This window comes from Ixodes scapularis, unplaced genomic scaffold (genome assembly GCF_016920785.2).
Source record: "Ixodes scapularis isolate PalLabHiFi unplaced genomic scaffold, ASM1692078v2 PGA_scaffold1__304_contigs__length_218370807, whole genome shotgun sequence".
NCBI lineage: Eukaryota > Metazoa > Arthropoda > Arachnida > Ixodida > Ixodidae > Ixodes > Ixodes scapularis.
The window spans coordinates 111,309,723-111,332,170 of record NW_024609846.1 but is presented as its reverse complement, the minus strand read 5'-3'; the positions used below and the strand labels follow the sequence as shown (position 1 = coordinate 111,332,170).

The 22,448-nt window shown below is 43.9% G+C and overlaps 1 protein-coding gene across 1 annotated transcript in view; it reads left to right on the top strand.

The window, feature by feature from the left end:
- LOC8028771 overlaps positions 1–22,448 on the top strand; it is an 84,624-nt gene that overhangs the window by 16,370 nt on the left and 45,806 nt on the right. Inside the window, exons 3-5 of the mRNA XM_042290292.1 lie at positions 8,836–8,894; positions 9,960–10,021; positions 14,823–14,911. Coding sequence (XP_042146226.1) covers positions 8,836–8,894; positions 9,960–10,021; positions 14,823–14,911 — 210 coding nt within the window. The remainder of the gene's footprint in view (positions 1–8,835; positions 8,895–9,959; positions 10,022–14,822; positions 14,912–22,448) is intronic.

The window sequence follows — 22,448 nt, the reverse complement described above, 5'->3', positions numbered from 1 at the left end:
GTGAGTGTTTTCTACAGGGATAATTCAGTCAATAAAAAGACCGAAAATTTGTTTATACCTAAGAATAATGTATGCGAGGGAACACTGAGGAATGTTAAACGTTCTGCTCAGTTTCCCATTTTAAATTACTGTATTGACCGATATTGATTGGCTTTTGGAGCAAGGGCTATATGCGGCAAAGTAGAGGCGGCGTCCATTCTACAAAAGATTCTCGCTAGACTGTTTCTGCATTTTTTGATTTCTGCACAGAGATAGACTTCTACTTTTCCTCGTGAAGCACGCCAGATAATTTGTTTCATTTCGGAATGAAGTGAAGAAAATGACGAGACGAAAATGACACCTTTACATGAGTTAAGTGACCCCTGCTGCAATACTGATCATATGCTTTTCGTGGCCGGAATTTCAGGACGGATCCTATTTCCAAGCCGCAACATCATCCATGTTTTTTTTACACGTTGGTATTAAGACTTCTTTCTATTTCTTTTGTTTTTCTCCCACAGAGCACATCATTGGTTCTTCGTGTGTTCTGGTAAATCTACGCTTGTTAGTTTTAGTGCATGAGCAAACCTCAACGCAGAGTAGAGTAAATATGGTAAGTAAGGGACCTCGTTATGAACGAGCCGCAGTTACTCCTGCAGTAATGTTCATCTGCCCTATGTGCCAAGTAATCATGAAGTATTATTGAAAACTTTACACGGCGAGTCGTTGTAATTGTGTCAACCCATAGCCTTTCACTCTGTGTGCACCTAGGCGGCTCCTCGGCCAAGTTGCCCGATAAGGGGACACGGGTGGTGGACTAACCCGCGTCTTAAACCCCCGGCGAGGCGTGAACCAAGTCCTATCCCGAGCCCGACAGAAAAACCGCAAAACGAACGAGTACCACAATGACGAGCCTCGGAAATACTCCACGAAGAACCTGAAATCCGAGCCAGTCGCTGCTACCAGCAAGAACCGCCGGAATTCGGTCTTTTGCCAGAAAAACCGAAGCCGACTAAGCCAATAATGACAAACCTGTAGCAGCAAACCGCGTCCGCTCCCACCATCGTTTGCATGCCTGTCGCACCTCACACTCCGATGCCCTTTCACGCAAGGTGTATGAAGACGTCGAATGGTGTATTGAACAATATGACCGTGTCGCCCGCCACAGTGGGTAGACGGACAACCAGCGCCTGCAGAACCTATACTTCTCGTGGAAGAAACTGCCAGGCACTGGTTTGAAAACCACGAATCCTCCTTAACGTAGTGGGAAATTTTCAAGATCGAGCTGAAGTGCACGTTCTTCAGCCAACATTGACGAGAGAGAGCCGAATTTCTGATTCTTTCCAGGACACGGCCCCAACGCGAGTGTCAGCGCCTTCGAGGAGTTTGTTTCGCGCCTGAACGAGCACCCACGCCAACTCTGATGCTACAGAAGACAAGAAGCTAAGAATCATATGTCCCTCATGTGAGGGACAACACCTTCGGCAGCCTCGTCCACAACCCCACGACAACAGTCGAAGGGTTCATATCACCGAGGCTTCCAACGTTGAATGTACACTGCCAGGCCCGAGCCTGTCAATATCAACAACTCCCCAGCGTCTCGACACCCGAGTCGTCCAGCTGCAACTTCGATGCCAGCCTCACAGACATCTGCGACGTCATCCACAACATTGCCCGGGAGGAGATCAGGAAGCTACTTCCTGCCATCAGTTGTCCGGCTTTTATTTCGATTGCAGAGATTGCTTCGTAACGAGTTCGACAGGCATTTCAACTGGAGACTCCTTCGAGCGAAATGGCATCTGACGAACCGAGGGCGAGTTATGCCACAAAGTCATGACGGCCGCCACCGGCTACCCGTTACTATTTAAAGCCAATTCAACGAGACACCCCAACGCCGAAGCATTCCCGACATCGGGAAGAACCAGTGTATGTCCGGGCTGAACAAAGTACACCGGGGAAAACGAAGGTGCTGCGAATGGTCGACCAAAAACCATTCTGCTACCACTGCATGAGGCCGACCATGTCTACTGGAGGTGCCCGTACCAATGAATTGGCCTGCAAGGGTTCGTGCCAAACGACCCTCGACGAGCGTCCGCGAAACATTGAGGATTTTCTTCGGCGGCCTTTGTCTCTGGTGCCGGCATTACCCCCCAAGCTCCTGATCCCCTTCTCTTCGGCGGGAAGTAAGCACGACAAAGCAGGTGAGCCGCAATGCAAGGACAGTTGATTTGATGTTGGTCGTCGTCCAAGGACAATACCTAATAATTTGCTGACACTAATTATCTGTGTCCACGCCACGAAGCACGCAATTTCTAACTTTGACGGAGAGTGCCGCTGAGTGACTTGAAGAAATAGAATGGTTAATTGTTCTCAAAAGTGGACTCCAAGCATCACCAGACTTCACTTTGCCACACGAGACAACATCGCCATTACGAAATGGAAGTGAAATGGGTTGGAGAGCCAACAAACATTGTTGCCAGCTATCAAGTCAACGGTACAGCAAAAGTCACAGCCACGTAAGCAATACATGCCCGAGCTTGCTGCATTGATGCAGAAAACTACCCGGCAAATTGGCGGATTAGAAGCCAGCCCTGCAGCTTCAGTGGGTCAGATGTCAGTGGCCGCACATGACTTATGTTTACAAGACGGCATCAGTCGGTCAAAGTTGCCACTCGACCAAACTGAACACCGACGTGCCAGTAGCGTCATCCGACAACAAAGAGTGCCACAGGTACTACGACTGAACACCTGACACAAGACTGTCGCAGAAAGAACTTATTGTGGAACCATTTGCAAAGAACCAATAAATATGTAATCAAATTGAAATAAACATATTTGATACACTAACCAAATAAACATATTTCCGCTCGCCTTTACGCCTTCAGAGTCTATACTAAAAGAATTGTGTTCACCACGCATGTTGGACCTTTTGAGGACACTAGCATCTCTGACCCCTCAATATTAATTAATGGGACATACCAGACTGGCAGACTGGTTGCATTGGGCTGCACTCGTACCACCTCTCCTGAACATGTGACGCATCCAAAAACCAACTCCAGTGATGTGAAAATGTTATTTATTAATTTATTCCCTCCAGGGGCCTTTGTAGGCATTGCAGAGAGGATACTTAAAATTACACACATGATAATAATTTTAAAGCACACTGCTATAACTTGTTAATTGCAAAAACAAACACAGCTCTGAGTATCTAGTTCAATAATAGGTGTTGATGCATTGTTACATAGCAGGATGCTTCCTATACGTATGACACAACAGACCCTTTGTAAAACCCCATCAAGAAACACAACTGTCACCTTTTTTGTTTCGGTGTGAAGCACACGAATTGGCCCCAGTTCACGTCAAACGCTAATGCAGCATTATAATCATTCGAGTCCAATAGGCGGTTTACAGTGATGGCGGACATAGCATTCTTGTCGAACAAATACCCAAAGTATGAAAGCCTGAGGTAATTAGAGTTGTAGCTACTGTAATTCGCTCCATCACAATTTGGCAAACGGCAAAGGCTACACTCTCGTTGAGTCAGTATGCACGTTGGAGAGAGGCACATGTCAACATATCGTCAGAGTGCTCGTCTGCACAGATTTATCACACGCCTTCACTCCGTCTCTCTGATTGGCTCGAGGGGGCTGTGGCGGTTGCCCTTTTTCAAGTTACGGTGATACGAAGTATCGGCAGCCCACACTTTTGAAAAAACATCTATTGAAGAGACCTAAATAAATGGTAGTCAACATTCTTCAACAAGACTGCTCTTCGGGCAAGGGATGAACACAAATATGAATACTCTTGTCCATTTAAAGAGAACAAGTAAATTATTGACCGACTAATACAATGCACTCTTGGTGAAAAAAAGTATTGCTGCAATAAATCTTACGAAAGAGAAAAATGTACAGTTAATCTATGCGTACACCAAAACGGTTTTTCTTATAGCAAGTCGAATAGCTTTGAAACAGGTGCCTGCAACGATTTATTCATCCCCACACTCAATAAAACGTCATCCTTGCAGCTGAAAATAACTGTGCACTTCGCACTTACAAAAAAAAAGGAAGAAAAACGATCGAATTTAAAATCGTGATTAGCACAAAAGGTTAAAGATCGCAGGAGCTCCTTCGCTAAAAGTTTCCATGGTTATTCAGTGACGCAGGGCTGAAACAACTTCCATTAGACCCTAACGCGACGTATAACTTTCGCTTCGATTCTCAGACGTTCAAACGAAGCTAGACAAATGCGAATATTTTATGATAGGAGTAATATCATAAAATTGTTGATAAGTGCAAAACGCAAAGTTCGCAAAAGCTTCCTCGCTAAAAGTTGGCTGTGATTATGCAGTTACCCAAGGGAACTCCCCTGGCCGTACGTCCGACGCATACATTTCGCGTCAATTCTCAGACTTTCCAACGTTCAAACAAAGCTAAGAGAATGCGAAAATTTTACGCTAAAAGCACTCAAAGTTCTATTGATCCTCGAACACATCCGGAAATCCGAGCACCGGTACGGCGATACGGCTGATGCTGTCTCACAGGCGTTAATATCCAGATGATCAAGAGCGATCTTGCGCAAAAATGGTGAAAGGTATCATTCCTTCATGTTTTAACGTTACACCTGCGTCAGCGAGCACAAAAAAGCCCGAATTCGTCGGAAAGCAGCTTCACATCACGGCTACCGCGCACCGAACAAACTCGCATCCGCCAGCTCTAGGCGCTGCCATCTTACCGGTGATGTCACAACTCTTGTGAGGTCACGTGACGGGTGGTCACTTTTGCGTACAACATGGCGGCAACCCGGGGGGGGGGGAGGTGCTACTTTCGAACTTCCGGTTTATCACTCTAAGTCCCTCTACCTCGTTGCGGATAATAGACCCGGATGGATGGATGGATGAATGAGACTGAACCCTTTGAGTCGGGTGGCTACTTGCGCCACCTAATTTTTTTTTCAGGATTAATGCGATTTTAGCAGCGTAGTGCCGCGAAAAGCATCGTGGGATTCGTTGGCTACAGCTTCGGTTTCGGTTTTCCGATCTCACTTCACGTTATCCCGTCACAAACAAATACAGCGTTTTCCTTTTTGAATAACTTTCCATAAGTTTATACGGCGAGTAAGTGTTGTAAAATGCGAAATCGGTGCATCAAAACGCAAAGAGGGGCACTCCAATCAAAGGGCAACGTAGAAAATACGTAGACAGCTCGCGATGACGAGGCAGCCGAGCTCGCACAGTCATTGGTTGAGGCCGGCGGGAAACAAACGCACGTGGTTGCATTTGGGGGTGGGGGGGGGGGGGGGGGAGAGTAAAAAATGCACGAGGTACGCAAAAAGCCGACAGACTTGCACCCTGCTTAATACAATTGGTATCGCCTACCCATACGGATAGAAGGCATGGAAACGCTTTGGGGTGCTCCCGACGGGCCAGACTCTCTGCTCACGTAAACGCATGACTACGATAGCAGATGGAAGAAGTATACTGGACCAACCATCCTGTTCTACTCGTATTGTCTCCTGAATGTGCCAAGCTTCGTAAATGATTCGTGAGTCGGGAGAGTCATGCTGCATTCTGGAGAGGTATCCAGGCCACCAGAAAGGATTTGGTAGGCGGCTGGCAATATCCCTAAACCCCTTGCTAAGTCAGGTCCTCAGGCCGCTGGAGATCCGTGTTTGAACGGAGCCTCTAAAAAAATATGAATAGTTGTGATTCAAGCGAGCGCTGATTTTATATTTACACAGTGCTGAGCTTCACTAATGGGGGGGGGGGGGGGGGGGGGGGGGGGGGGGTCGGTGGCCGAGTGTTCTAGCGCACACCAGCTCGGAGCACATAGAGCGAAAGCTCGCGCTGCAGAACCCAGGCCCCTACCCGTTTCGATCTGGATGAGCATCGTATCGGCGTGCGGTCGTGTATCAGTACTACGTCTTGCACGTTAAAGACTTCAGGTTAGCGGTTGTACCGCACTGGCTAAATTGCGCATCTACAGCTGAGACACCAGACTCCCACTGAGGCAGACTAACTTCCGGCTGTATAAACATACACACAACAATTTTTTTTTTAAATTCGTCAATGGCACAATTGAAACCGAAACCACACCACTCCTCTCTTGGGCCAAAGTGGTCCCATAATGTAACGCGCGCGGTGTTGCGTGCACGGAGTTTTGGAAATAGTCTATTGTCGCAGCAGCAGACTTGTACGTAACGCGTTACGTGTAGCGCATTACTTGATCCTAGTTACATTTTCAGTAACGGAATAACGACTTATACGATTTAAGAGACGACACTAACTAGTTTCGTTACCTTTTTCCGAAATAACGAGTAAAAGTATTAATTCTGAGGGGGAACGTGTGGAACACAAGCGCACAACCTAGGTCTCGTCTCAGCTAGCGCCTCTAATGTACACGACGTGAAAACGTGAGATAAACCATAAAAAGATTCACACAAGGTGTGTCAGTATGGTCCTATAGTCAGTTACAGGTTAAGAAGGTAGCGGCAAATGCCCCTCAAAGGGAATCGGATATCCCTCCGCCACCTCCGCATCCAATAGCGTCCCACCATTTCCGTGACGTCGCGGCCAACGCGCGAGGAGGGTCTTGCCTTTCTGTACATATTTGCTTTACCTTTCGACTTTGACTTAGCATTGTGGAAGCCACGAGAGGGAGATTAGAGTTCCCCCACCGACGGAAACAAATCCGACTTTCGGGGATTAGCTTCCCCCCCGATGGATACAAAGGCTGCTTTCAGGGGCTCGGTTCCCTCTCCAATGAATACAAAGGTCGCTTTCTTAAAAAGTGGGATCGGAGACAAGTGGGAATCCATTGAAGCGGAACAAGGAGCGTTTCCAGTGAACTCTTCTTTCGACTGCGGAGAGATTTGAAACGGGTGCATCACACTTGTGGGAGGAGCTTCTCCTACCTTCTTGACTTGTAACCGACTATAGTTATCCTCGAGATAACGCGATCAAAATCGAGGAATTATCAACGAAGACAAATATCGGCACCGGCTACTGCTTCCTCTAAACGACACATTCAGTTGAACCAGTGTGGCGGCACGTGCCCTTTGCCAAACCAACATTCGCCGAAGCTCCTGCAGGCCTCGGGGATCGACAAGTTGAAGACGAGAAAAAGGAGGGACCCGAACTCGGTGGATGCGCGAGGATTGAAGGAACAGGCAGAAGGCGCGAGAGATCACCTTCGATCCTTGCTGACCGACGGACGTCCACGTTCTTTGTCCAGTTACATTGGTTTGGTTTTAAGTAAATGTTTTAGTAACGTTCCTGCTTGTCTGGGTTATTACCCGTCGCGCACGCGAGCCCAATAGGAACGCAGCACCAGCATATAACGCATTACTCTAAAGCGCATGCAACTTCTACATTTTACATCTCGGTAACGAGTAATGTACACCCAGAGGTGACGGTATTTAGTTACTTTATTTTAGTAAAGTGTCTGCGCAGTAGTCACTAGACGGCGCGTAGTTTTAAAAAAAGGTGGGTGTATTTTAGTCGCTTACTTCTTAACAGTGACATATGTGCACGGCTTCACTGGACAAAATTGCCAACTCTCGACCGTCACTCTTGATTTTTGTTTTGCTGTTGTTTTTGTGAATTTTGCTAATCTAAAAGCCAGCCGGAAGTCTCCTTCCGGCTGAAAGCCTCCACTGGCATCCGCTGCCGGAAGCTCTCTAATCAGACCGTCATCGGCAACTCGGAACCCCCAATGATCCGTTCGACCGGTCAACGAACGGAGGACTTAGTAATCATTCTTCCTACAGCCTAGCTTTAATTTTTGTTCTGTTCTTCTTATAGGTTTCAGCCGCTCCCTACTCGGGTCTGAATCCCAGGCTCGCTTGTAACGACCGAACCAATACTGTTCCGAGATATACGGCTTGCTACAAGGACGACGGACAGACGCGGCGTAGCGCCGTTCCCTGCAGCGAGGCTTAGTGTGGTGCTTCGAACGAGATACCGCGGTGTAGAGTAGCGAACTCCTGTCTTCTCGATCCTTCCGCTCCCCTGCGGGGGAGTGGCGAGGAGACGCGTAGTGTCTATACTTCGTCCACCCCCAAGCTGACTGTGCGGTGGAAGCCACGTGCTCGTTAGACTAGTCGTACGTCTATCCTTTGCCACGTGATAGCGCAGCCCACCCTTACCCACGCGCAAAGAGCAGGGTCAGGTGGTACAAGGGAGGCAGCTCATTGGTCCGGCGACCGCCTATAACTTACACCGTACTGTCAACTTAAGGGGGAACGGATAATAGGCGATACGTCGCCCGGTTTCCGCAAAATAAATGGCAAGATCGTTACCGTTGCCTGATACGAGCATCGGGAGTCTCTTATGGTGACTTGGGTGCCTTGTTTCATAACATACCCCAACTACGCCTTTGAAGATGGCACGAAGAGAGTTCAGTATTTGCTCGCTAAATCCCGCATTTTAAGTTCATTTGGTTAGCAAGCTCTGTATCTTTTAACATAAGCCCAGCGTGCACTCTCTGGGTGTTTAACATTTCATTTACGAAGAGGTTGCGATAAAAGAGTAAATAAAAGGCACCACAAAAGATCTAAACTCGTAAGTTTTGCCTGTAAAGTTGAAAAGCACAAATATTGTAGTAGTGCTGTCATTGACAAAAATAGACGCTGAAACCAAATAGAAGAATCCAGCCAATTACGCGACATAATTAACAAGCAACTGAGAGAATAACGTCATTTACTCTATATGTGCGACACGCCTGCCATATGTGTGGAATTCGTATATGATAAGAGAACAACTCAACCGCTGCGGAATGAGAATATGATGAAGTGTGATTGGGAAGGAATAATTTCAGGAATGAGTGGGATAACTCATATTTTGCGTTTCTTTCTTTTCAGATACATATTCACCATTTTATGTTATCTCATCGGAGTATTCATATTTGCGACCATTGTAGGTATGTATGAATGATTCCTATGTAAGATCTGTAACATTTATAACATTTCCTAGATTTAAAGCATCCATTCTTGTTTCCCAATCTCTTTTGTTTAACAGCTTGATTAGTTTACACTTTTAACCTCTGTCGAACTCAAGTGTTTTGGCTAATTGGGAAATGAACCTGCGAAACAAATTCTTGTGGAATTTTTGCGTATCCTAAGAGTGAACTGCTTTTAGTGATATGAAAATGGTTTTTGACTTTTATGTAGCTAAACGTCAAATTGTTCTATCAATTATGAACATTGATTCGCGCATAGCCTTTCTGGATTGGTAGAAACATGAACTAATCTGGTTTACAGTAGTTTTGTTTTTGACTGATTGGGTGCTGCAATAAACCGTTAGGAATTTATACAAGGGGACCTTGGTTAATAATGTATAGTCTCTGACTTGGGAGCACTTTGTTTATTAAGTGAAGTATAATAAATTATAATTCAGCAAACGTTGAAGCTGAGACATATCTTAAGTGTTTCAGGCCACCAACAGAGCTTATAACCTTGAACAAAATGTTGATTATATAGTGATTAGAAATTATCTTTAATTCCATAAACGGTGGCCTAATAGCCATTTCAATGACCTATAAATATAGCGCAGAAAGCGTGGTGTGTTTATTACACTCAGAAATGCCTCCATATATAACGATGATTTGTACTGCTATTACTGATGCTTTTACTTTTGTTACCTACACTATTCCTTCTGCTAATACTTCTACTACTGCTTGTACTACTCATATTCTACTCTTACTGCCACTACTGCTATCAGCACTAATTTTAGTCTTAAGTTTTAGTATCCTTTCCACGTCCTTTTTAAATCAGGGTTCGCACACAACGGCATCAAAGAAAATTCAGGATTCGCAGGATTCGACGATGATGTTCATTTCAAATATCGTCACGAAACGTTTGCAACCGAATCATCAAAGATCTGAGAAAGTCAACGAACAGGGTCCTATCAGAGTGCGACACAGCATAATCAACCAAAACAGTGAAACATCCCTTTGTGTGAAACAACTTGTTCGCTTTCATTTCAGGACAAGTAGGCAATGTAATTACTAACCGAAATGCGAGCCGACTGGAGTTCGAACGACTTTTGGTAAGTACTTCACCTTCCTCAGTCTATATTCCACGTTATCTGCTTTGAATGCTTCAATATTACATAATATTGCGCGAACTTTAAGGACCACGCACATCTAATTCACAGCTAAGGATGTCTTAGGCAACGTTTAGTATAGATGTGTCGTTCCTATTCACTCGTATTCAATATATTCACGCTGCTTAATGACCTTATTGCGTTGGTGTCCACCCCGAGGCCTCTATGGAATCATACCTTAACAGAAGCTAACTCAGATTTCGTGATCGTTTGTGGCATGCGTGGCACGTCATGTGATCTGACGTTGGCTGACGTTTGGTCACGCGACAAGCGGTACGAAGTCGTACAGTGTCACGTGACGTCACTGTAATGTAATGTCAGGTCACATGACACTTTGCCATTTGACGTCAGGTCACGTGACACTATCCTGCGCAGTGCATGGTGGCGCCGATTTTCTGATGCCTTGGGGCGCATGCCTTCCCTGACGCTGGTGTGCGCCCTTATGTCAGTCAGGGTTGTCGGCTTGATAAGGAGGGGAGGGGGAGGGGGGGGGGGGGCGAGCATCTATTTTAAATTTGCGCCGCCTGAATGTCTTTCCTATCGAAGCCAGCAAGAGTGGGACATCAGTTCACAATGTAAATCAACAGCAGAAGTTTTTTTTTTTTTTTATAGCTCAACAGGACGTATAATAAATATTGATAGACGACACTTCTCTCATATTATTGTGGCTTTTTTTTTTCTATTGTTATCTTAAAGTTACCCTAAGCCCCGGATAACTTCTCCCGTTTAACACGTATTGTAGCCTTAAGTGGAAATACTAACAAAATATATCCTTCTTAGAAAATATATTCTTGACGTCAACAGCACCGAGCATAAATAATACTTCTCATAATTCAGCTTCATCGTACCTCTTGCCGCGGTAACGAAGTGACAAGGACTCGGGAAAGTGAAAAATCAGCAAATTGACGAACTTGTCAATGTTGGCTTAGTCCTAGGTTTTATATATATGCACGTTTTGAATCGAGCGCGTTGGTCCAGTGTAAAAAGAACTTAATTAAACACTCGAGTGTACTTTCGGAACAAAAGAGTGCACACCCGTTCAGTTTTCTTAACACAAATAAGGTTTTGTAGTCAGTGATATTATATGTTGCACCGCCCGCTATTGTTTTTGTTTTTGTTCCCTATATCAAGGTTCCAGATTTTGAATGCTTTTGTCGTCAGCTTTTTTTCAACATTTTCTAATCGTCCTATACAAGCTTTTCGAGTCAAACTCGGGTTTTAAAAACGTTACAGAAGTACATATCTAAAAATATTGCATAAAACAACAACGTACATAATGAAAGATAAACAAAAAAGGATTAAAGGACCAAACCACGCATTTGAACCTTAAATAATTTATATATTCTTTCAGAAATGAATCTGGCGTAATAACCAGACCGTTTTGTCGTGCACGTTGTGGAAACCTTTATTAGCTAGATGACGTCGTTTATGGGATTGCTTTCCTAAACAGACGCGCGATGATCGTTATAGTTAGCGAGCCCAACTCATCATTTATTTTCATCGCTAGTCACTGACAGCTGATGAAACGGAAGTTAGTGTGCCATTGGAATCACGCTTCCTGCTTCTTGATTTGTTCTTTGGTTCAAATACCGCAGTCTTATTGACCGATGAGCGATAATGAGACTCTCATAACTCGTCGCGCTCTCCGTTCTTTTAAGCTGCCACTGACTTTGGTAGCTCTTGTTCATAGAGTTATTATAATGACCTCTACAAGTTCAACTGGCGCTAGTGTTATGCGACTTCAGAGTGCGGGGAAAAACCGAAGCAGACAGCAGCCAGTCTACATTTGCGGTGTTCCTATCCAGATCTTTGGGAAAACGCTCGTGCATTTTGTTTTTTTCCCAGAAAATAACATGGATCACTTTTATTATTTGGCTCGTGCCGAATAGTAACTACCATATCAACATTGTAAAAGTGTACTTGCCTTAGTTAGCGCATTTTTTTTTTCGTTAGTGAACGACGTTTATCTTCGCTACAATTCGGGCCCAAACATGCGTTTCACAGCGGGTGTGTAAAAACAAGTGACGATTCTAAGCAAAATAACAATCGAAAGGAAAATAGGGTGTGTTCAAGGGTTGCCAGCATTCTGGGGTTGCTGATATATTGCTAATATGCCAGTCCTGTCACTACATGAAAATGACCCCGTCTTGCATCGTTACGAGCGGTTGAAAGCATTCTAAACGTAAAGAATAAAGTACGTGGGCTATGAAAGATCTCTCTTTTCATTATTTTTTATGCCGGGCTGCTTTCATCAGGCGCTTGTTCTCAACGATTTCAAGCGTGCGAGTGATGTTTTGAACGTAGAACCAGTATCTTCGCACAAAGCAGAAAGAATAAAGCAGTACTTATTTAAAATCGGACTATATTACGTGGCCTTCAATTTATTCTGATCGTATTTGCACCTCGAGTTACTGATCAAGTGCTACTGCGTAGTTCTTGTCGTCTCCTTGGTTTTGCAGACGCCCTTTTTTCGTTGGCACATATATGATGCTGAAAAGCGCCGACGTCGTGTTCGCGCAAACAGTGTCCGACAATGCACATAAATACATGTACCAAGCCGTTTCAGCACAGTTTTTAATGCAATCAATTTGAAAGTAAAACGCCGTAACTGACCAATTTTTCCGTCTGCTTGACAGAAATGTTCGAAGCTACCTAGTACGTAACAATTATTCTGGATATTTGCTCTTATGATCGAGTGCAGGGAGAAAATGCACTCACTTTTTGCCGTAAAAATGCATTACCGGAAGTCAATTTTCGACTTGCTCTCTGCTTCAACCTGCGACAGCACATTCTAAGAAATTCCTACGTGTCTACTTACCCGCAAAACACTCAAAGAGCGAAAATTTACTATCTGCGAAAGAATATCAGCGAATGATGATGCGGAACATCCGTTTAGACCTAAAAATGACGTTTGCGCTGTGGCATTACGCAATGTAAAGCGCCATGCTTGCATTTTGTAACGCCACAGCGTAGACCTAATTTTTAGGTCTAAACGGATGTTCCTCCTCATCATTCGCTGAGTTCATTTCGTAGATCGCAGAGATTGGCTATTCGAGTGTTTTGCGGGTAAGTAGACGCGCAGGCATTTCTTAGAGTGTAGCCCCAGTTGCACCTCTACACTCTAAGAAATGCCGGCGCGTCTGGTCACCCGCAAAACACTCGAAGAGCCAATCTATGCGATCTACAAAATCAGCTCAGCGAATGATGAGGCGGAACATCTGTTTAGACCTCAAAATTAAGTCTGCGCTGTGGAATGACGCAATGCAAACATGACGCTTTGCATTGCGTAATGCCACAGCGCAAACGTCATTTTTAGGTCTAAACGGATGTTCCGCATCATCATGCGCTGAGCTGATTTTTTAGATCGCACAGATTGGCTCCTTGAGTGCTTTGCGGGTAAGAAGACGCGCAGGCATTTCTTACAGTGTAGAGTACATTATAATAAACCTTTGCTTTTATCAGAGGATTAGAACGATCAGGAGGAGGAAGCAGACAGAACACTAAAGAGAGGAGGAAGTTTTCCCCTCTTTTCTACAGCGTTCCGTCTGCTTCCTCCTCCCCAGCCTTCCTTTCCCTCGCCCTACCTTCTTGAGTTGCAACGGATTATAGCGTATTTTTTAGGTACAACTGCAGCCTATTAATTAAACACCATTGCTCAATGGAGCGGACGTCGTTTTGTACCAAGAAACAGTCATCCTGATTGTCTACTTTGCGGAACAGTTTTAAGTAATCGGCGAACGATAGCATTTTTGAGTTCCTAATCCACGATGGTAAGTCGTTTACAAACGCCAAAAACAAAAACGCTCCAAGGTGTAGTTCGCCAGATAAGGATGCAAATGGCTCAAACACAGAATTTGAAAATCTAACCTGATTTTGGCGAATATCGAGATAGCTAGGTCTTAAACCATGCGCAATACAATGAACAAAATCCATATTCTTGCAATTTCATCAAAAGTATCTCCTGGTCGAACTGATCGAATGCCTTCTTTATGTCAAAGAAAATTGTGTCCATCTGACTGATGTTACATGCGGCGGTTCCTCTGTGACAAAGGAAAGCAATTAAGTCTGTTTTTACTGACTTGCCGTTGAAAAGCCCGTGTTGTACAGGTGAAATATTCTGTTCAAGATAGGAATACAAGCGTTCATAAACCACCATTTCGTCAACCTTTGAAAATCCACAATGAAGGAACACAGGGCGAAAGTTATTAGCACCATAAGAATTCCCAGATTCTTAAGAGCAGGTATTACAACTGAAATTCTCCAGAGTGAACGGTAAACCTCACATTCCAAAGACAAATTAAATAAATACGTCAAGAGAGGGACCAATATTTCAGCAAACCCTTTGATGATAAACCTAGGAATGCCATCACAGTCACTTGAGAATTTCGGTTTGAGTTTCTGAACAGAGCACATCACTTTATTCTCTGTTACACTTTGGTATGCCAAACAGCCAGAAAAATCTTCAAAAGGGTGAGGTTTCGAAAAACATGAGCTTGTGGGCTCAGCGAATGCCTCGCACACTTCCTGTGGTTCAAAACAGCTAGATCCCATCATACAATTTCAACACTGCAGCGCTGACATCATTTTTGTTTTGTGACCGTGATAACCTCCTTGAATGACCTCGGATGCTTTCATTAAAATTGTGTTTGCCCGGCAACGCTGTTAGATATGTTCGGTGCTGCAGCTGCACACTGCACTTCAAACGCAACATAAGCATTTAAGCGTTGTTTCTGTAATCTTCCAGGACGGCGCGAAGTTGTACATGCGGCACCACAAGGTTCCGCACAATATGCAGAGGAGGGTTCAACGCTGGTACGACTACTCCTGGTCCAGGTAAGCTCATTATGGCGTTACACCTTTCTTTAAAGCTGCAAGAGCAAAGAAGGCTTATGCTGAATTTCAAAAAGTTAGGTTACCTTTGTTATCTCAGACTCGGGATATTCTTTATTTCACATCGGTCTGTATCGACCATTACGATCATCGCTTCCTGCGCCGTCTTTTGTCTACTAGATTTCAAAGCGCGTTTTTAACATGCGCGATAGCTCTCTCTCCTGCAAAATACTATGTGACCGCGCTTGCATTCACAGCCCATTGACTTGGCATTTTTACTTAATTTTTCGCTGGGGCGAAAAATGCTGGAAAGTTGTATACTATTGTCACTGATGGCTTAAAAATGCTATTATCTTTACACTTTCCGCTCCCCTAGTTTGTTCTTCGTCGTTATCATCAATAAATGCCGCGATTACACTGTATAAGGAATAATAATATGATGACCACGTCTAGCCACGTACGGCCTTTCTGAAAGGGGTCATGCAACCACCTTTTTACTGGTCTTAATCTGCACCGAACCTGAGCGCTCTGAACGCAGTAACTTAGGGAAACTTTTCTTTTCTAGAAATTTGTTTTATTTTAAAAGTTATAGGCGAATTAATATTACAAAAACGAGCAAAAAATAACCTCCTTCATGACGTCCCTGGTACTGGCTTGAATGACCAAGGGTAGAACCGAATCGACTGTCCAATCGGCTGCGGCTTACGTTGATGGTCGCTTCCCCTGCAGCCGCATGCGCGTCAGTGGCTCGTTGCTTGCTTCAGCTTTCTACCGCGCTTGCCGGCATGAATTTACCGTGCCTCTCGGAGTTGGAGCTCCGAATCCCCGGTAGAAGTGCAGAGCTGGGAGGACATTCCTCCTACGCGCCCGGAGCGCGCTGGCGAAGCCTCTCGGCCCCAACTCGACGACGCTCGTGATCCGGGCAAGTTTCGGGTGGCTCTCCTGCGGCGCGATACCACGGGAGACAAATTCCTACTTTCGCTTCTTGCAAAATGTGCCGCCGGCGTCGTGAGTCGTCTGCTAGGACCCGCGGGGACGATTGCGCCGAACTGCGCCGCCTCTTCCACCGCTTGGTGGCGGGTATGTCGACCTATCATCGCGCTTTGTTTCTTTTTCCGTACTTTTTAAGCAGCATGTGTCCCTTTTGTCATCTAAAATACTGAATAAAACGTTATTTGATGAATAATTGGAAAGTTTCGACCATTTATATTTTGTAGTTCGACTAAAGAAAAAAGAGCTTTTAGCGGCTTTGAGCACTTGTAAGGCAGGAGCTCACCCGGACATAGGGTTATAATTATGTACACTAGAAGTTCAACGGGCGCTAGTGTCTATGTAACTTACATGGCGCAAACTGAAGCAGACAGCAACCAGTCTACTTTTGCGGTACTCATGTGCATTCCTATAGGAAAACGCGCGTGCATTTTGTCTCTTCGTCGGAAATTAACATAGAACACTTTGGTTATTTCGGTCGTACCGAATAGTATGCACTTTGATCAACATCGTAAAAGTGTAATTGTTTTAGCTTGTGCATTTTTCTTCATCAGTAAACAATGTTTAACTTTGATTCATTTTAGTTCCGAAAATGTCCTCCGCAGCCGGTGCGTAAAAACAAGCGACGATTCAAAACAAAATAACTATCGAAAGGAATGTAGAGTGTGTTCAAGGTTCACTAGCATCGCGGTGATGCATATATATTGCTAATATGCCAGTCCTGTCGTTGCATGAAAATAACCCCGTCGTGCATCATTATGAGCGGATAAAAACATTCAAAACGTGAAGAATAAATAAAGTACGTGAGCTATGAAAGGTGTCTCGTTGTATTGTTTTATCTGCCGTGCAGCTTTTGTCGGGCACTTGTTCTCAAAGATTTCGAGAGTGCGGGTGATGTTTTGAACATGGAACAAGTAACTTTGCACAGAACCAAGAGAACAAAGCTGTACTTATTTAAAATCGGAATACATTACGTGAACTTCAATTTATTTTGATCGTACATGCACGGGTAGTTAATGGTCCAGTCTTACTGCGTAGTTCTTAGCGTCTCTTTTGGCTTTCCAGATGTCCTTCGTTCGTTTGGCACGTATATTCTTCACGCTGAAAATCGCCGACGTCATGTTCGCGCTAACAGTGTCTGAAATTGCACAAAAATACATGTACAAGGCTGTTTTAGCAGCGTTTTTAACGCAATGAGTTTGAAAAAAAACGCCATAACTGGACAAATTAGTTTGTCCATCTGATTGAGATATGCTCCAAGCTACCTAGTATATACGTTCGAATTATTCGTGATATTTGCTTTTATAATCAAGGGCGGAAAGAAAATGCACTCACTTTTTCTCCGAGAGTTAATTTTCGACTGGTTGCTATCTTCTTCAATTTTCGACAGAATAACTCAATGGACCGGGACTGACGACGTCACGAATTCGTCATATACCACGCGCGTTCGGCACCACGGGGCGCCTCCGTAGAAGGAGGAGGTTTCCGCGTCGTCCGGTTAAAATATGACGCGCCGATATTTAGGGACTCTCTCCGTGCCCGCTGGGTTGCCCGACCCGCAAGAGATGTGGAAACAGCAAAAAAGATAGACGCCTAAATAGAACTGCACGGCGCCTTTAAGCCTTAAGTAACTGAAAATCGACAAATGTTCTATTATCTGCAGGTATGAGATGAAGAGGCCGATGGAATTTTGAGCAGAAGTATCCTAGGTCAGTTTGGTTCATTTTGATAGTTCAGTGTAAGCGACGTGTTATACTTTTTTTTTCTTGATAACACGCTATTCATACGATATTGACGTGAAAAGAGTGCTATTTTTATACTGTTTATATAGTTATTTTAATAATTCCTCGAGACTTAGCACCAAGAAGTTTATACAATTTTAGTATGCTATCCAGTTGGCTTTTATTGCCAATATTCGGAAAGATTCGTAACTTTTGGCGATCCTGATTCGCTTCTGGTTGGCTGCCGTGTTTTAAGTTGTACTTTGCGTATTTAGCGTCGAACACCTAACCTTACATATTTAATCGCGGAAAATGCTTCCTTTTGACAACCTCCAAAAGCAATACTACAATTTAGAATTACGACGGCACTCCATTTTATAGTTAACCAAACTAATACGAGTAAAATGTGCATAAGTTCGTGCGCAAATAACCATTTCAGGATGGTCTGACTAGACATCTTGATTTAGTCAAATTCCGTGTCCTCTTAGAAGTCGCGAAACTTCCACTACTCTCGCGGACGGAACGAGATGTCTTGACCAGTTCCTAAGAAATTCAAGACGAGAAATTCTGATGTACCCATTTTAGTCAGTGCCCCCGGGGGTTCGGCGCGAAGCTCGCGAACCATGTCGTGGAAGTCGCATCAGCTTACCTCGTGCTTCGCCCGAAGTCCCGTGTGAATAATACACTTTCGCTCCCCGAATTCACGCGTCACCGGCTTCATTTGTCTTCGGGGCCCAGCGGGGCTGAAGGAATAGGTGGAGAGTAAATATAGCCTCGAACGCCTTCGTAGTCAATGCAGAAAGACAAGAAAGCGTGAATGGGATCCCACTAGGAAAATACACCGATTCTTCGCTGACAGCTCGGTCGGTACTGGATCCTCCCCGGGCTGTTCTTGGTGCTCTTTTGACAGTGACATGTGGTGAACAAACATGGCATCCAATGATATAATCAACTGCATTGCCTTCTTGTATAAGGTTCTTTTTTTTTCTTTTTTTGCAGAGCGTATTTTTTTCAAACGGGAGCGTACAAAACAAAACTGAAGTAACTACAAAATGCCAATGACATGCACTGTAGGCACGAGTAGCCATGTAAGCGTAGTGACAGATGGTGGTGTGGCCATATCCCAGCCCCGCGCTCTTGATTTTACTTCCTTTTTGTTATGCATTACTATTCGTGCCGTTTTTGTTTGGTCGCTGCCAGGCCCCATGCTCTTCCTATTCCGGGTCGCTCAATTGTATTACCTTATGATTTGTTAATAATATTTAGCAACCAACCATTGAAGAACGTGGGCATAACTTTCAGTGATTACGCTTTTCTTTATTAACGGGAAATGGCCCAATGGTCCTATAACGCAAGTGTCTAGCAGGCCCCTCCTTATCGAGCATTTGTTATCTATTATTCATCTCACTTAAAACACCTACAAATAAAAAAACGAGAGTCTGTACAACATATGGTGCCGCGAGTTGTTTAAAACGTTTTGTATTCGTCATTGTTTTATCTTTTTTGAGCGCAGAAACTAATAAACCAACTGGTTTAATTTTCCATTTTGTATCAGTACATTATGATACTATGCTCTTGTCCTCAAAGTTTCTGCTTATACCTTTATGATCCAGTAAAGTTCCTTTATATATGCCTATTTATGCTTACTATAAACAAACTCGCACAAGTAAATGTGATAATATATAATGCACTTCGAAAACGCAGGAAGGTGGCGAGGGAGGAATACGGACACACGCAGCTTTCGTTTGAATTATTATCAGCGTAGGAATCTGCCATTAGGAAACGTGATTCTCTCTTTTCTGTGTCTTGAGGAGTTCGGATTACAAAGCTACGCTTCTGGGCATCGGATTCCACGATAGACGTTTTCTAGGGTCGTTTTACCTATTTAGACGGCTTCTCTGTTTTATGCAGATCTTTGTTCATCTTGAACTATGCTTTGTTTTGAGCGTCATTTTCTCAGTCCGGACTACTAAAGGTAAAGCTTTTTTTGTTTTGTTTATTTAATTCATATATAACGTGACAATGATCAATTAAATATTACTATATTTGAGAACGTTTCACTTACACATTATAAAATATGGTGTTGGCCATTCGTTCGAACAGCCCCAAGGCCATTTGAGCGGTTATTGACCAGGTTATCCGCGTCTACCATTAGGGGACTGCAAAAAGACCGCGAACGCAGAGGAGGATAACCAACTATAATTAGTTTAAATTCTTTGTAGAAACTTTTAGGTAGTCAAGACTCGATAGGCATAAAAGCGTACTCTTTTCTAATCCGCACAGACAACCAACCGGCTGTTCGGCCTCTTATCATTAGTGTGTCATTTACTTTTACCTCCAGTATCACTACCTATGAACATCACAATTCAGTACCAGTATACCGAGTTTTTTTGTGTTTTTTTTCCATAGCATATCTCGTCACTTGGCGACGAGATGTTTCCGTGGATCGCTCTTATAGTTTCTACCTGTGACGGCGTGCACGGGCAGGATTATCGATTGGCATCGACACTTTCGATGGTGTGTGTAAAAAGCACGGTGGAAGCTCGAAGACATCGCTTCCTTAAACCAAAAGCGTCAAAGTCAACAGTCTTACATTGCACTTATTTCCATCATTGAAAGAGTAGAATTGATCACGATCAAGGTAAGCGTTTGACAATCGCAGAATTCCGATTACAGCGACGCTTTTGGTCGCCTACGTCACCGATATTCCGTTTCCTCTTATTGCGATTTACGCAGGACGCTACGAGACACCGAGGCCTACGCTGGGCCGTGTGACTGTCACGTGATGTTCGAAAGATGCGCATGTTTGATAAAAGCTAATTTAAAAAAAACACAAAAAACTTCAATGTCGGAGACAACTCACGAAAATGTTATTTTTTTATTTTTTTATTTTATTTTTATTTTTTTACGGGACACTTTTTAACGTTGGCTCCTAAGAACGGCAATTTATTTTATTTGATTAAGATCTCGCTAACTTTTTCATATGCGCGAAAACAAAAATTTCAATCGAGTGCGTTGTGAAAGCACGACGGAATCCGTTGATAATGACGCGTTCCTCGGTCCCCTAAAATCTGGCAAACGGCCAGATTCGCGTTTTTTTTTTTTGTTTTTTTTTTTTTCAAGCAGATTTTTGGGAGTGGAAGACTTCATGGAGAACCTAGTTCAGTCTCGTTGTTTCCCGGAAAGGCGCCGTGGTCAGTGGATCACGGAAATAAGAAGAGACCTTAGACTTCCCAGTTCTCTATAAATAAAATATCACTCGCGCAAACAGTAAGGCGCACTATTTCGATAATCTGGAAGACGTGTAAGCTTTTCGCTGCTCGATATTTTGTTTTTTGATACCTTGGCATCAGTAACAAAAAGGGCATAAAAATAACTCGCGTGTCGAAAAAAAAGAAAAGGAAAGAAAGAGCGCGTATTTTATTTACGCGTTTTGGTCGTGTTTTTTAGAACAAAACATCCGGTACTTCCATCGCGGAGGTTTGTAAGCGTTTTTTTTTTTTCTGGTCATAGGGAAAAGAGCAGCTCAGTAATCCGTATGTCTCACTTAATCATGTTTTATTGTTCTCTAAAGCTTTAGGCTCAAAAATTTTTTTTTTTTTGTCTGCGTTGTTGGCGCGAAGGTTTTACAAGTAGGAAATAAACCGTGAAACAGATTAGGTCTTAAACTGCAAGTAAATGGGCGAGACAGGCCCTAAATCTCGTGGTTTTTGTATCCTGACACGATCCCGTGAACATGGCACTTTTAGTCACCTCCAGCCAGGGTTGGGCAGGAATACTCCAAAAATGTATTTGGAAATACAAATACTGGGATACATCAAAATAGTACCTAAAATACTGATACTGAAATACATCTTTAAATGTGTATCGCCATACGTATCAGAAATACATTTTAAATAGAGGCAAAAAGTCTTTGTAAATACAAATACAGGAATATATTTTAGGGAGGGCAGAAATACAAATACAGAAATACTCATACAGCAATACAATTTTTTTTTTTTTAATTTGTTTGAGACGCCAAACGAGATGAAGCTTGAAGTTGGAAGTGGAAGTTTTTGATCCCGAAATTACTTTTCCGTAGACTTGGCACTTTGCCTCGAGTGTAGTAATTTCAGACGACAAGGAGTCTGGAATGGGCTCAAAAAAAAAAAAGGTCCATCAAGGACTGACCGCGGTCGCTTCCCTGACATCCTGTCTGTCTGACGAGGGATACTTCGACCTCTAAATAAATTCTGTCATCCTAAATCCCATCAATACGTCACCATGCCCCTGTTCAATAAGGACACCCGACCCTGTCAAGAATGATCACTTGACGTCACGGTGGAATGAACTGGTATTTTTTATCTGTAGGTGTGGCCTTGAATATGAAACTTTACCACGCTGCTGAGTGAAAGGACAATACGTACTTTCATTGTAGGTTACCTCGTTGAAGATCGTGCAGGCAGTGTCATTTGTAATTTTCGAGAATAGTGGACCACCTGAAGCATTCTGAAACACATGTCTTATCTTCTGTTACGGTTGAAAAAACCATACGGTGGCATCCCTGTTGTGAAGGTCCTTCATGGCGACCCTCCGCCACCGACGCATGCATTGCAGTCCTCAAGTTTCGCTTTACATAATCCAAACAGAGACATCGTGGATTTCGACCTGATATTGCTCCGTACTGGTGCGAGCTCTCCAAAAAAACAGCGCGCTCAAGACGAGTCGCAGGTGTACGAAGTCTGGGTCGGCACAGCGAGGCCACGTCTGGCCTCCTTTCTGGGTTTCGGATCACCAGAGCATCGGGTCACGTTCACGTCAGCTGATGACGTACCCTTGAGCCGTGAAAT